Source organism: Cinclus cinclus, unplaced genomic scaffold (assembly GCF_963662255.1).
Source record: "Cinclus cinclus unplaced genomic scaffold, bCinCin1.1 SCAFFOLD_36, whole genome shotgun sequence".
NCBI lineage: Eukaryota > Metazoa > Chordata > Aves > Passeriformes > Cinclidae > Cinclus > Cinclus cinclus.
The window spans coordinates 1,345,529-1,358,091 of NW_026912055.1; the positions used below are offsets into that span (position 1 = coordinate 1,345,529).

Genomic DNA, 12,563 nt, shown 5'->3' on the forward strand with positions numbered 1-12,563 from the left:
TAGGGGGGGGGAGGGAGGAGGGGGGTAGGGGAGGGGAGGAAGGGAGGGGAGAAAGAAGAAATACAGAGAAAAAGAAGTAATAAAGAAAAGAAACACAAAGGAAAAGAGCTGTAGAGCCCGGCTCGGGCAGCACCTCCCCTCCCGAGCGCCGAGGAGCAAATGGCTCCGCCGGGCTCTCCCCGCGGTTTAAATCCCCTCAGCCCCGCCCCGCGCAGGCGCTCTGGGGCCCCGCACACCTGGGCAGGTGCCGCCCCCCCCCGGGGCCCCGCCCCGCCCGCGCCCTTCAATTGCGGCCGAGCCGCTCCCGCCCCGCTCCGTACGCGGATGTTCCTCTCGGGATGCGGTGGGATCATCGCTCGGAGCGCTGCGCCGATCCCAACCCAGGGGCCGCTCCCGGCGCTGCGCGGAGCCCGACGTGCTCGGGCTGGGGGGGGGCCAGGGCTCGGCTCTGGGTCTTGTCGGGGTCCGCTGGGGGTTCCGAGCGGTGCCGCCTCTCCCTGGGCTGGCCGGGTGCGGATCGCAGGACCGGCATCGGCATCGGGATCGCCGCGGGCAGCAGGAGCCGCCCCGGGACGGGCGCCGGGGCCGAGCCCGGCGCTGCCGCTCCTGCTCCGGCCGCAGCGGCCGTGGGACTCGGGCCGTGATCCCGCTGCGGCCGCAGGGAGCCGGGGCTCTGCCGGTAACCGTGCCCGGGAGAACGGCGGCGGAATCTCCCGGTGCAGACGCCGGAGCGCGGCTGGAACCGGCCGGGGCACGGGGAACGCCGTGCCACCCCGGCAACCCCAAGTCCCGCCGCTCCCGGTGTCCTCATCCCGCAGGTGTGCGGAGCCCCCGGAGGAGAGCAGCTCCTGGATCCCCCTTCCCCGTGTCCGCCCAGCCGTGGGGCTCCCACCGGCCGCACCCCTGTGGAACGAGAGGGGCTGGATCACCGTGGGTGGGAGGAGCTGCTCGGCGGGGGCCCGGCCCGGTTCCACTCGGGCTGCTTCTCCAACACCTGCCAGGTGAGATGCTTCCCCTCCCCCTTGCTTTGCAACGCAAAAAAAAAAAAAAAAAAAAAAAAAAAAAAAAAAAAAAAGGGGCTCCGTAATGGTAAAACTTCCTTTATTAAAATTCAGCTGAGAATTTTCCCCTTTACTTCCAGATCACGGGATATATTGAGGATATACTGGAGTTGAGAGGCATCCTAAAATCTGACTCTCAAGTAAATAGAACAGTTCCTGCAGGTGAGTATTGCCAGGCCAAAACGATGGCAGCTGCTGAAGCTGGGGCTGCTTTTCTGGCCCAGAGCTGTACAGAGGCCTCTGTGTCTCCTGCTCGCTGCCAGCAACGTTCCTTGGTGTTTCTGTGTGTCCCAGCTGTCAGGGAACTCGGGGCAGGAGGAGGCCAGGAGGGACCTGAAAGGGAACCGGCACCTCTCGTCCTTGGGCTGTGCCTGCAGTGTCCTGCCTGTGCCGAGCACACACCCTGGGGAAGGGCGCCGGGGCGCCCGGCCAGCGCCGGCACGGACGCGGCTCGAGGGCTGCCTGCGGATCCTGGGCCGGGGGCTGCTCTGAACAGGTACCTGGAGATGCTTCAGCCCGGACAGAGACCACTGACAGCCCAAAAGCACCGCCGGGAACAGCTGGCATTTCCTGCTGATGGCGGCACGGGCCGCTTGCAGAGGGGCTCGGACAGCAATTCCCCGTTCCCACCTCCCAGAGCTCCCACGCAGCTGCCGGGTCTGTCCCGGCCACCCCCAATCCCTTCCCTTCCAGCCTGAGGCCATCATCCATGCAGCAGCAGCATTAAAGCCAAGGCAATCTGCCCTCACACATATCAGATCCCAAGCACTACCCTCCAGAGATGCCTTAAAATCAAAGGTTTGGCTGGGATGAAGGTTTTTTTTGTTTTTTTTTTTGGATGAAGGTGGGAGTTGTTCAGGGAGCCAGCTGGAAGTGCAGAAGGGATGGAAAGCTTTCTCACAGGTGGCTCCCACTGGAGGTGTGCTGAAGGCAGGGATGTGCAGCCTTTCCTGAGGGAAAAGAACTTGCAGAGGCCACTGCTGAGGCTCTGAAAGGAACTGAGATTCTGCAGGGAGAGATGTTCTCCCGTGGGCACAGGGGCTGCCTCGGCATGGGCTGCGAATGCTTCTGGCCTCTGCCTTCTCCTGCTTGAAAATCTCACCTGGAGCCTGAGCTCAAGGGGGGGTCAAATCAGCTGAATTCCAGGCAACCCTGTCAAGTGCCTCCAAGGGACATGGGTGGGGTTGGGATGAGGGTTTTAAACGGGAAATTCTTTGGCATACACACCTGTCCCTGTCCCGATGCTGCTGAGCTTCCTTGGAAGCTCTGCTGGTTTCTTGGCACAGCTGGCGTTCAAGGGGCAGCTCTGCCTGGGCATGGCCACGCTCCATGAAGCACTGGGAGGTTATGGCAGTGGGAATTGAGCAGGGAATTTGGGGCTATGGGATCACTGTCAGCTTTGCTAGTTCCCATCAGTTAGCCCCAAATCTGGGCACTGCACAAAGAACAATGTTCGTGCTCCCCTGTCGGCTCAAGCCCCTGGGCTGGGAAGTTTTGGGAGTCAAATGTATGGAATTATACAAGTCACAGCAACTGGCATCACCCACGGGGAGAATCCAAGTCCCAAACAATTCCTCCACAATCCACTCTGGGGGATAACAGCCTGTGCCTGCCAGGAGCTCTGACTCTGCTTTTCCTACCAGCTCCTGAGCAGTATCAGGGCCACCATGAGGGCTTCAAAATCCAGATAAACCCCAAATCTCACACAATGACTAATCCGAATAAAGAATTGCATTACTCAAAACTGTTATGAATTCTGTGACAACACTGTAATGGACTGCCAGGAACCTCATTAATGCTCTTGTTCTCATTTTTTTTTAATATTTACAGAAGCTGCAAAATGAAACATTAAAACTTATAAACAAGTCAGAGGACAAGCAGGGCTGCCTTTGGATCGCCCTTCACCTCTGCTCCCACTTTGTGCAAACACAGCTTGGGCCGAGGACTGCGAACTCATTATTGCCTCAGCCTCTCCCTCCAAAAGATCCCCTCCCTCTTTCCCTGCAGGTGAACTCCGATCCACTCCTCACCTGCACTGCTCATCCAAGTGTCCAGTCTGTGACCCCAGCGAGGTCCCTTTGCCTTTCTCCTGCCCCTCTCCAGCCCCAGGCCGCTCCCCTGCTCGCTTTCTCCTGTGGGCCTCATCCCACACGGAGCCTCTCCTCCCTTCCTCGCCGGCTGCTGCCAGGGAAGGAGGACACGCAGAGTCCCAAGGGCTCAGCCCTGCCTGCTAGCCCTGGAGAGCCCTGGCTGCGCTCCCCAGGGCCCTCGCAGAAATTTCCCAGAGAAATTCTCTGCCGGGCTCCCTTCACCTCCCTCGGCAATCCCCTCAGAAATGCCTCCTCGCTCCCCTGGACATCCCCTCGGCATTTTCCTACACAAACACCTCTCGTGTCCCCTCTCAATGACCCTGGGCTTTGCGGCTCCATCCACGGCACGACCCGTGCCCGCTGCTCGTGCTTCACCCGACCACAATCAAGAGCAAATGTTGGCTGGGCTTTCAGAACTGGAAAGGACTTGCAAGCAAAAGAAATCACCTTTTTTCCTTCTTTCTCCTGCTGGACTTGCCTCTGGGGATGCGTGCTGAGCTCTCGCTGCAGGGGACTGTCAGGCCTGAATGGCTGGGAGTTCGTCCTCTTCTCCCTGGGCAAGCAGAAATTGGCATTCATTACACCACAGAAATGCTTTCTGAAACCTTTCCCCTCCCCTGTCCTTTGCTGCTACATTTCCTCTCTCTGCCTTGGAACTGACAGCTGTATCCCTGATGTCATTTCCCCTGCCTGATTTCTGTGCAGCTCCAAGCTGGGACAAACTGGGATAACTTAAAGGGGGACAGAGGTGAGACTGTCAACGGGATTTTTCTCCAATTTCTAATTACACCAAAACCTCCTCCAATTCCCCAGTGAGAAGAGCACAAACTCACAGCCATTCCGGGCTGGCAGTCACTGAGGGAAATGTGACACAGTATCAATAAATAAGTGACCTTTCCTGGGAGCAGCCATCACCCCAGTCCTCCAGCCTCGGCGAGCTGCTGCAGTCAATGGACCCAACTTCCAAGGCTTAACCTACATTTCTGTCAGCTCTCGTTCGAAAGCTCCCGCACAGTAAATCACACGACAGAATTTTAAAATGGCACCAAGAATAACAGAGCCCAGGCCAAACCCAACCACCCCCATCGCTGCTCCACCCCGCTCTTGGCAGAAACAGTCGTATCCTTTAGAAATCCTCTCCTTCCCCTGCTACTCAGTCCTTCGCTGCCCATCCCCACAGAGGATTTACTCCACCTTTGGCTCCCCACAGCACCTCTCTCCCCAGCACAAATCCCACTTGGCACAGACACAGACGGAGCAGACCTAAGGCCATGGATCCAGCAGCAGCTGCGATTCCGAGCTCCCCGTTCCCCGCACAGCTCATCCATCCAAGCACTCCTGGCAATCTCACCTCAGCCCGGACTCTCTGTTCCTCAGAGGCAAACACGGCCTGATGGGGCACGGCTCTGGCACCCCATTTCCTCCGGCTGCTGCCGACCTGGAAAGCCACAGGGAAACGCAGTCCCCCGGAACCTCACGTCCCTGGATACCAGCAGAGCTGCAGTTTCACCCAGATCCCAGATTCCATAGACACTTCATCCCAGCGGGGAGGAAAAGGGGAACCCTGCGCGGTCAGGACCGGGAGCCCCCCAGTGCAGAGCCCTGGTGCTGAAGGCACCTTGGCTCTGGCTCCTCAAACAGCACAGCTTTTGGCAAAGATGGGAGGAGTGGAACCATTTCTCCGGTCCTGGAAGAGAAGAAGAGGAAAAGAAAATGAAGTCCCCTGCAGAAGTCAAAGGATCCCAGCTTTCACACTTCTGCTGCGGACTGCTCGCTGTGGGGCTGCATCCGAGACAGGCGACGGCTGCAGTACCGCGCTGTGCCCACAAGGCGGCAGCACTGCCGCCGAGCTCAGCCCGGGGCTGCGGCGCTTTGGGGACGGGCAGACAGACAGACAGACACAGACAGACAAGGGATGGGGTGGGGGGGGGATGAAACAACGAGATCCATCCCTTCAGGAAATCCCCCTGAATGAATGCACCAAAATAAACCCCAGCCAAAACTAAAGAAAGCCTTCCTCTAACAAAATGAAAACAAACAAAAATTTTTCATGTATTCTACGGCCACCCCTCCCTAGGAATGTCCTGGCACCCGTGGGTCCCTCTGGGGGAGGGCACCCAGCACGCCCCCCCCCCCCCCCCCCCCCGCCCCATTCCCCACTCCCCTGCTCCTGCCCCGCAGCGTGGCTCCCTCTGCCGGGGACCTCGGGCTGCCCCGAAACACATCGGAGCCCCCCGAGTCTCCACCCCGTCCCCCCCTCAGCCTTCTTCCCTCACCCCCAAAATGAAGGCACAGAACCGCTCCAGCTGCCCTGGACAGCAGCACGGCCCTTGATGGGAACCCTTCCCACGGGTCCATGCCCCCAAAAAGGGACCCTGCTGGCACAAGGAAAGGGGTGGGGGGCAGCCCCCAGGAGGGCTAAAGTTCCTCCCCAGCCCCGCAGACACAGAGGACACGAGGCAGAGAGTGGCAGCAGAGAGGACACAGGAAAGAAAATGAAGATCGGGGTGCAGGATGAAATGGAGGAAAAAAAAATAGAAAACAAAACCACAAAAAAGGGATGCTAGATGGGCAGCACGAGAGAGGGATTAAAAAAGAACAGGGGCAGCGAACGGGACACAAGGATCCTGGGGGAAACAATGGCACGGGGAGCACCACAGAGCCACAGGGAACAGAACGGGAACACGAGTGAGGCACGGAGAAGGACAGACAAAAAGACGGAGTCCCAAACACACAGCAAGGACGCAGGGACACAGAGACAAAAAGGGAAACCAGGACCGGGAGACAGGAATCGACCACGCCACGTGCTCGGGAGGGTAAAGACGGGCACGGAGCGGCACGGGGACGGGGACAGAAAAGGCACGGCCAGCAGGACAGAGGCTCACCAAGAGAGCGTGCAGTCAGGGAGCAGCACTGGGCAGCAGTCAGACTGGGCAGGGCTCCTCTAGGACAAAAATATTTACAGTTAGAAGCCATTCCCTCCCTGGCATCTCATTTCTATTGAACCTCCCCAGAAGTGACTTCCTATCACGAGCAATGTGCAGTCCTGGCTTCTCCCCGCCCAGGATTTGGACAGGGGACCTGGGCACAGCACCCACTAGTGAGTCAGTGGAACACATCCCAGGTGACACTTCAAGGGATCTCCTTCTGGCACTGCATGTTTGCAGATCTGGGCTGGCACGTTCAACTCCCCTCATGGCCACATTCAAGAACAACTGACCACATTTGGCAGAGAATTCCCAAGAAAACTCAGGTGCCATCAGTGAGCAGAAAATCCTTCGGGGTTTAGTTCCATCTCTCACCTGCTCCCAGTGGAGGGAAGATGGGCTTTAGTCACACATCACAGCCGCAGTGATGGAGCGGGGCTTTTTTATTCTAAAATGTAATGAAAGGTAATAAAAATAAACCAGGTCTGAGAGAAATGCCTTTTAAAGCCATTAAAGCTTTTTAAAGCCAAGGAGACCATCACCATGCCCGAGTTCAGTCTCCTATTCCTACTGGTTTTGGTATCAGCAAATCCATCAGGCTCTTTTCAGAACTAGTGCTTCATATCAACTAAACCTCTGGCTCCTCTTTATTTGCACTTACAGCCCCTTGCAGGAAGCTCTGCAGCCTTTTTTCCCCCATCCTGCATTGGAGGGAGGAGGGATATTAGTGACACACGCATGCACAAACAATCCTTCTGGCTCTTCAAAAAGTTCAAATCGCCTGTAATAAAATTGATACCAAGTAATATTGAGTCTCAGACTGTTCAAGAAAAGGGAAAGTGGAGCTTTCATGTCCCACTGAGAGCTGTTGAATAAAACCTTCCCCGTGAGCTTGCACACAGTAATAACATTTTTTGGACCAAACCAAAGTAAGAGTTTTTTGACCAAACAACTTAGGTCTGTGTGAGCACACTTTTTCCTTTGATGCTGATGGGAACAGAGATCCTTTCTCTCACCTGAGTGCTGCTGAATAAAACGTACACCTAGGAAGAATGCAGGTGGGGAGAGATGAAAGGGTCAACTTGCTCCAAAGTACATCTTGCAGTACATAGGACAGAAGCACACGCTACTGAAACATTGTATCCAGAACCACAGGAACAGCGGGCTCGGAATTCTCAGCAGCTGCTCCCTTTGGCTACTTCAAGGACTTTCCCAGCCAGGGAACCCAGCCGGGGCTCCCGGCTAGAAAGGGCACCTTTGCCATAAAATGCCATGGAAACCTGCTCCAAACCAGCGCTGCAGCTGCTGCCGCCAGCTGAAAGGGGGGGGGGGGGCTGGAATTGTGCCTGGGAATTCTCCCGTGCCCGCTCTCCCCCCCCGCCCCATCCTTGCACCCCTCTCACCTTTCCGGCACAGAGAGCAGCTGCCTCCTCCTGCGGGCTGCTCCCGGCTGCGGGCAGGGCGATGGCTCCGGGAGCTGGGCGACCGCTCTTCCTTCGTCGATGCTTTCCCCGGGCGGGAGCGGACCCGGGCGGCGCGGAGAGGAGCGGCGGGACGGGAGTCGCTCTCCGCGACGGCGGCCGTGGAAGGAGCCCGGCAGAGAGAGAGGGGCGGAGCCGCCGCTGCCTGTCGGCGCCCGCCGGGCTCCCGCGCGTCCGCGGCGCCGCTGAGCCCACAGCCCGTGTGGGCACGATGGGAAACGCCGCGCAAAATCGCGCCGGGGGGGAGGGATCGGCGTCGGCGTCGCGCGCAGGCAATGCAGTCGACACCCCGTGGGGGTCCTTTTTTTCCCCGCCCCTTTTTGCCGCCCTATGCAGAAGGTCGGGCGAGTGACGGTTGAGTCGCCATCTTGGGAGGGTCGAGATGCAATTTCCGCCCTTCCCTGCCGCCATCTTTGGTACTGGCAGAAGCCATTTCCGGTGCCTCCGCCATCTTTGTTTAGGGAGGCGAATAAGAAGGCCCCCTACATTGGCGATTCTTGAACTCGCCTGCCTGAATCCGGCCCCGAAACCGATCCCGCGTTCTCGGCGCGATTTTCCGTCGCCTTTTACGCGGTGCGGACGGGGGCGGACTGGTCAGCGGTGCTGGAAATGGCTCGTGGGACAGGCGGCGGGAGAGCGCGCCATCGGCGTCGGGGGTCGGATTCAGGCAGGCGACTTCTATAGACACCATTATCTGGGGCTTTACAGTTACCACGACAACGCTGGCAACGCACCGGAAGTGGCTTCTGCCAGGACCAAACATGGCGCCAGTAAGGGCGGAAATTGCAGCGTGCCACTCCCAAGATGGCGACTCGGCCATCGCTCACCCGACCTTCTACATAGGACGGCAAAAAAAGGGCGGGAAAAAAAGGACACACCCCACCCCCCCCACCCCCCCCCCCTTCAGCGTATCTCTGCCGGGGTCCTATTGCGTCCGCCGTCCCGAGTGTCGCATCGGTCCCAGTGGAACGGCATCGTCACCTTGGGCCCTCCGCCATCTCGAGAAGGTCACGCGCACCATTTCGCGCCCCACCGCCCTCCCGCAGCAGCGCCGAGGAGTTGCCGGTCGCCGCTTCGGGGCACGGCTGCAGTACCGCGCTGTGTCCACAAGGCGGCAGCACTGCCCGGGCTCCGGCTCCGGGCACGGCTGCAGTACCGATCTCTTACCACAAGGCGGCAGCACTGCGGCCGAGCTCAGCCCGGGGCTGCGGCTCTTTGGGGACACGGGGGACACAGAGAGAGAGACAGACACACAGACAGAGAGACAGACACACACAGACAGAGAGACAGAGAGACACACAGACAGAGAGACAGGGAGACACACAGACAGAGAGACAGGGAGACACACAGACAGAGAGACAGACACACACACACAAAGAGACAGACACACAGACAGAGAGACAGACACACACAGACAGAGAGACACACAGACAGAGAGACAGACACACACACACAGAGAGACAGACACACAGACAGAGAGACAGACACACAGACAGAGAGACAGGGAGACACACAGACAGAGAGACAGACACACACAGACAGAGAGACAGACACACACAGACAGAGAGACACAGACACACACAGACAGAGAGACAGACACACACAGACAGAGAGACAGACACACAGACAGAGAGACAGACACAAACAGACAGAGAGACAGACACACAGACAGAGAGACAGACACAAACAGACAGAGAGACAGACACACACAGACAGAGAGACAGACACACACAGACCGAGAGACAGACACACAGACAGAGAGACAGACACACACAGACAGAGAGACAGGGAGACACACACACACAGAGACAGACACATAGACAGAGAGACAGACACACACAGACAGAGAGACAAGGGGCCAAAAAACATCGAGGTCCCTCCCTTTAAAAAATCCTACTAAACGAATGCCCCCCAAAAAACCCCGACCCAAACTAAAAAATCCCTGCCATGAACAAATTAAAAAAAAAACCAAACCCATTAGCTATATATATATATATATATATGTTTGTTAATAATTAATTTATATTCATAATCAATACCTATTTTTGGATACTGAATTTAATGTTTATTGGCATCAATTACAACATGGGTACAATATTATTTTTATTAAGAAATCTTTATATTACTAACATTTGTATTTTATGTGTGTGTATATATCTGTATAAACACACACACACACACACACACACACACACACACACACACACGTTTATATATTCTGTATCTTTACATTTTTATATTATTTATGGAAAAGCCCGGCCTCTAACAAAACAGAAAACTAAAACCCCTTTATTTTAAAACTATATTTCAATTTTTTTTTCTATTTATATTTGGCATACTTACGTGGAATTCATTTATCCATATAGTCTACACATTATAAACCAGACACAGAGGACACGAGGCAGAAGTTGGGTCTTGACTTTTTCTTCCTGTGCAAAAGTGCCACCTCACAGAGCCAACTTGCCTGTGGCCTGACCGGGGATTTTACACACAAAAATTCCAGATGGTCGAGGATTTCTCCCACACCAAAGCTGCCCCTTTCTCCAAACCTGGCTGCCATTGGAGTGCCAAACGTGCCCTCCAAAATGACATCTGCCAAGTGGGCGCTGGACTTTTCCTTCCTGTGAAAATTGCCACCTTATAGAGCCAACTTGCCTGTGACCTGACCGGGGATTTTACACACAAAAATTCCAGATGGTCGAGGATTTCTCCCAGACCAAAGCTGCCCCTTTCTCCAAACCTGGCTGCCATTGGAGTGCCAAACGTGCCCTCCAAAATGACATCTGCCAAGTTGGGTCTTGACTTTTGGTCCTGTGGAAAAGTACCACCATACACAGCCAATTTGCCTGTGGCCTGACCAGGGATTTTACACACAAAAATTCCAGATGGTCGAGGATTTCTCCCAGACCAAAGCTGCCCCTTTCTCCAAACCTGGCTGCCATTGGAGTGCCAAACGTGCCCTCCAAAATGACATCTGCCAAGTGGGCTCTGGACTTTTCCTTCCTGTGAAAATTGCCACCATACAGAGCCAACTTGCCGGTGGCCTGACCGGCGACTTCACACACAAAAATTCCAGATGGTCGAGGATTTCTCCCAGACCAAAGCTGCCCCTTTCTCCAAACCTGGCTGCCATTGGAGTGCCAAACGTGCCCTCCAAAATGACATCTGCCAAGTGGGAGCTGGACTTTTCCTTCCTGTGAAAATTGCCACCTAACAGAGCCAACTTGCCTGTGGCCTGACTGGGGACTTTACACATAAAAACTCCAGATGGTCGAGATTTCTCCCAGACCAAAGCTGCCCCTTTCTCCAAACCTGGCTGCCATTTGAGTGCCAAACGTGCCCTCCAAAATGACATCTGCCAAGTTGGGTCTTGACTTTTTCTTCCTGTGCAAAATTGCCACCTTAACAGAGCCAACTTGCCTGTGGCCTGACCAGGGATTTTACACACAAAAATTCCAGATGGTCGAGGATTTCTCCCAGACCAAAGCTGCCCCTTTCTCCAAACCTGGCTGCCATTGGAGTGCCAAACGTGCCCTCCAAAATGACATCTGCCAAGTGGGCGCTGGACTTTTCCTTCCTCTGCAAATTGCCACCTTACAGATCCAACTTGCCTGTGACCTGACCGGGGATTTTACACACAAAAATTCCAGATGGTCGAGGATTTCTCCCAGACCAAAGCTGCCACTTTCTCCAAACCTGGCTGCCATTGGAGTATCAAACGTGCCCTCCAAAATGACATCTGCCAAGTGGGCGCTGGAATTTTTCTTCCTGTGCAAAAGTGCCACCTTACAGAGCCAACTTGCCTGTGGCCTGACAGGGATATTATACACAAAAATTCCAGATGGTCGAGGATTTCTCCCAGAGCAAAGCTGCCCCTTTCTCCAAACCTGGCTGCCATTGGAGTGCCAAACGTGCCCTCCAAAATGACATCTGCCAAGTGGGAGCTGGACTTTTCCGTCCTGTGAAAATTGCCACCTTACAGAGCCAACTTGCCTGTGGCCTGACTGGGGACTTTACACATAAAAACTCCAGATGGTCGAGATTTCTCCCAGACCAAAGCTGCCCTTTTCTCCAAACCTGGCTGCCATTGGAGTGCCAAACGTGCCCTCCAAAATGACATCTGCCAAGTTGGGTCTTGACTTTTGGTCCTGTGCAAAATTGCCACCTTACAGAGCCAACTTGCCTGTGGCCTGACCAGGGATTTTACACACAAAAATTCCAGATGGTCGAGGATTTCTCCCAGAGCAAAGCTGCCCCTTTCTCCAAACCTGGCTGCCATTTGAGTGCCAAACGTGCCCTCCAAAATGACATCTGCCAAGTTGGGTCTTGACTTTGTGTTCCTGTGAAAAAGTGCCACCATACACAGCCAATTTATCTGTGGCCTGACCAGGGATTTTACACACAAAAATTCCAGATGGTCAAGGATTTCTCCCAGACCAAAGCTGCCCCTTTCTCCAAACCTGGCTGCCATTTGAGTGCCAAACGTGCCCTCCAAAATGACATCTGCCAAGTTGGGTCTTGACTTTTTCTTCCTGTGCAAAATTGCCACCTTAACAGAGCCAACTTGCCTGTGGCCTGACCAGGGATTTTACACACAAAAATTCCAGATGGTCGAGGATTTCTCCCAGACCAAAGCTGCCCCTTTCTCCAAACCTGGCTGCCATTTGAGTGTCAAACGTGCCCTCCAAAATGACATCTGCCAAGTGGGCTCTGGACTTTTCCTTCCTGTGAAAATTGCCACCATACAGAGCCAACTTGCCGGTGGCCTGACCGGGGACTTCACACACAAAAATTCCAGATGGTCGAGGATTTCTCCCAGACCAAAGCTGCCCCTTTCTCCAAACCTGGCTGCCATTTGAGTGCCAAACGTGCCCTCCAAAATGACATCTGGCAAGTGGGCGCTGGACTTTTCCTTCCTGTGAAAATTGCCACCTTACAGAGCCAACTTGCCTGTGGCGTGACTGGGGATTTTACACACAAAAATTCCAGATGGTCGAGGATTTC

At 55.2% G+C, this 12,563-nt stretch overlaps 1 protein-coding gene across 2 annotated transcripts; it reads right to left on the reverse strand.

Annotated features, from left to right (window-relative positions):
* Positions 1–277: 277 nt before the first annotated feature.
* LOC134057130 (eukaryotic translation initiation factor 3 subunit F-like) lies at positions 278–4,668 on the reverse strand. 2 transcript variants are annotated; one of them, XR_009934231.1, is made up of 3 exons: positions 4,503–4,668; positions 3,599–3,704; positions 1,085–2,398 (listed from the first exon to the last, which is right to left on the reverse strand). XR_009934231.1 is itself a non-coding variant. In XM_062514159.1 (2 exons), exon 2 carries the CDS (start codon positions 809–811, stop codon positions 350–352), a length of 462 nt encoding a protein of 153 aa, XP_062370143.1. In that variant the 5' UTR covers positions 812–2,398; positions 3,599–4,290; the 3' UTR covers positions 278–349. The 2 variants fall into 2 exon arrangements, 1 of the variants encoding a protein (XP_062370143.1); XM_062514159.1 differs by lacking the exon at positions 4,503–4,668 and having other exon boundaries at positions 278–2,398; positions 3,599–4,290.
* Between the last annotated feature and the right edge of the window lie 7,895 nt (positions 4,669–12,563).

Coding starts and splice junctions, on each gene's coding strand:
- LOC134057130 (XM_062514159.1), bottom strand. CDS start 811: ATGAGGACACCGGGAGCGGCGGGACTTGGGGTTGCCGGGGTGGCACGG.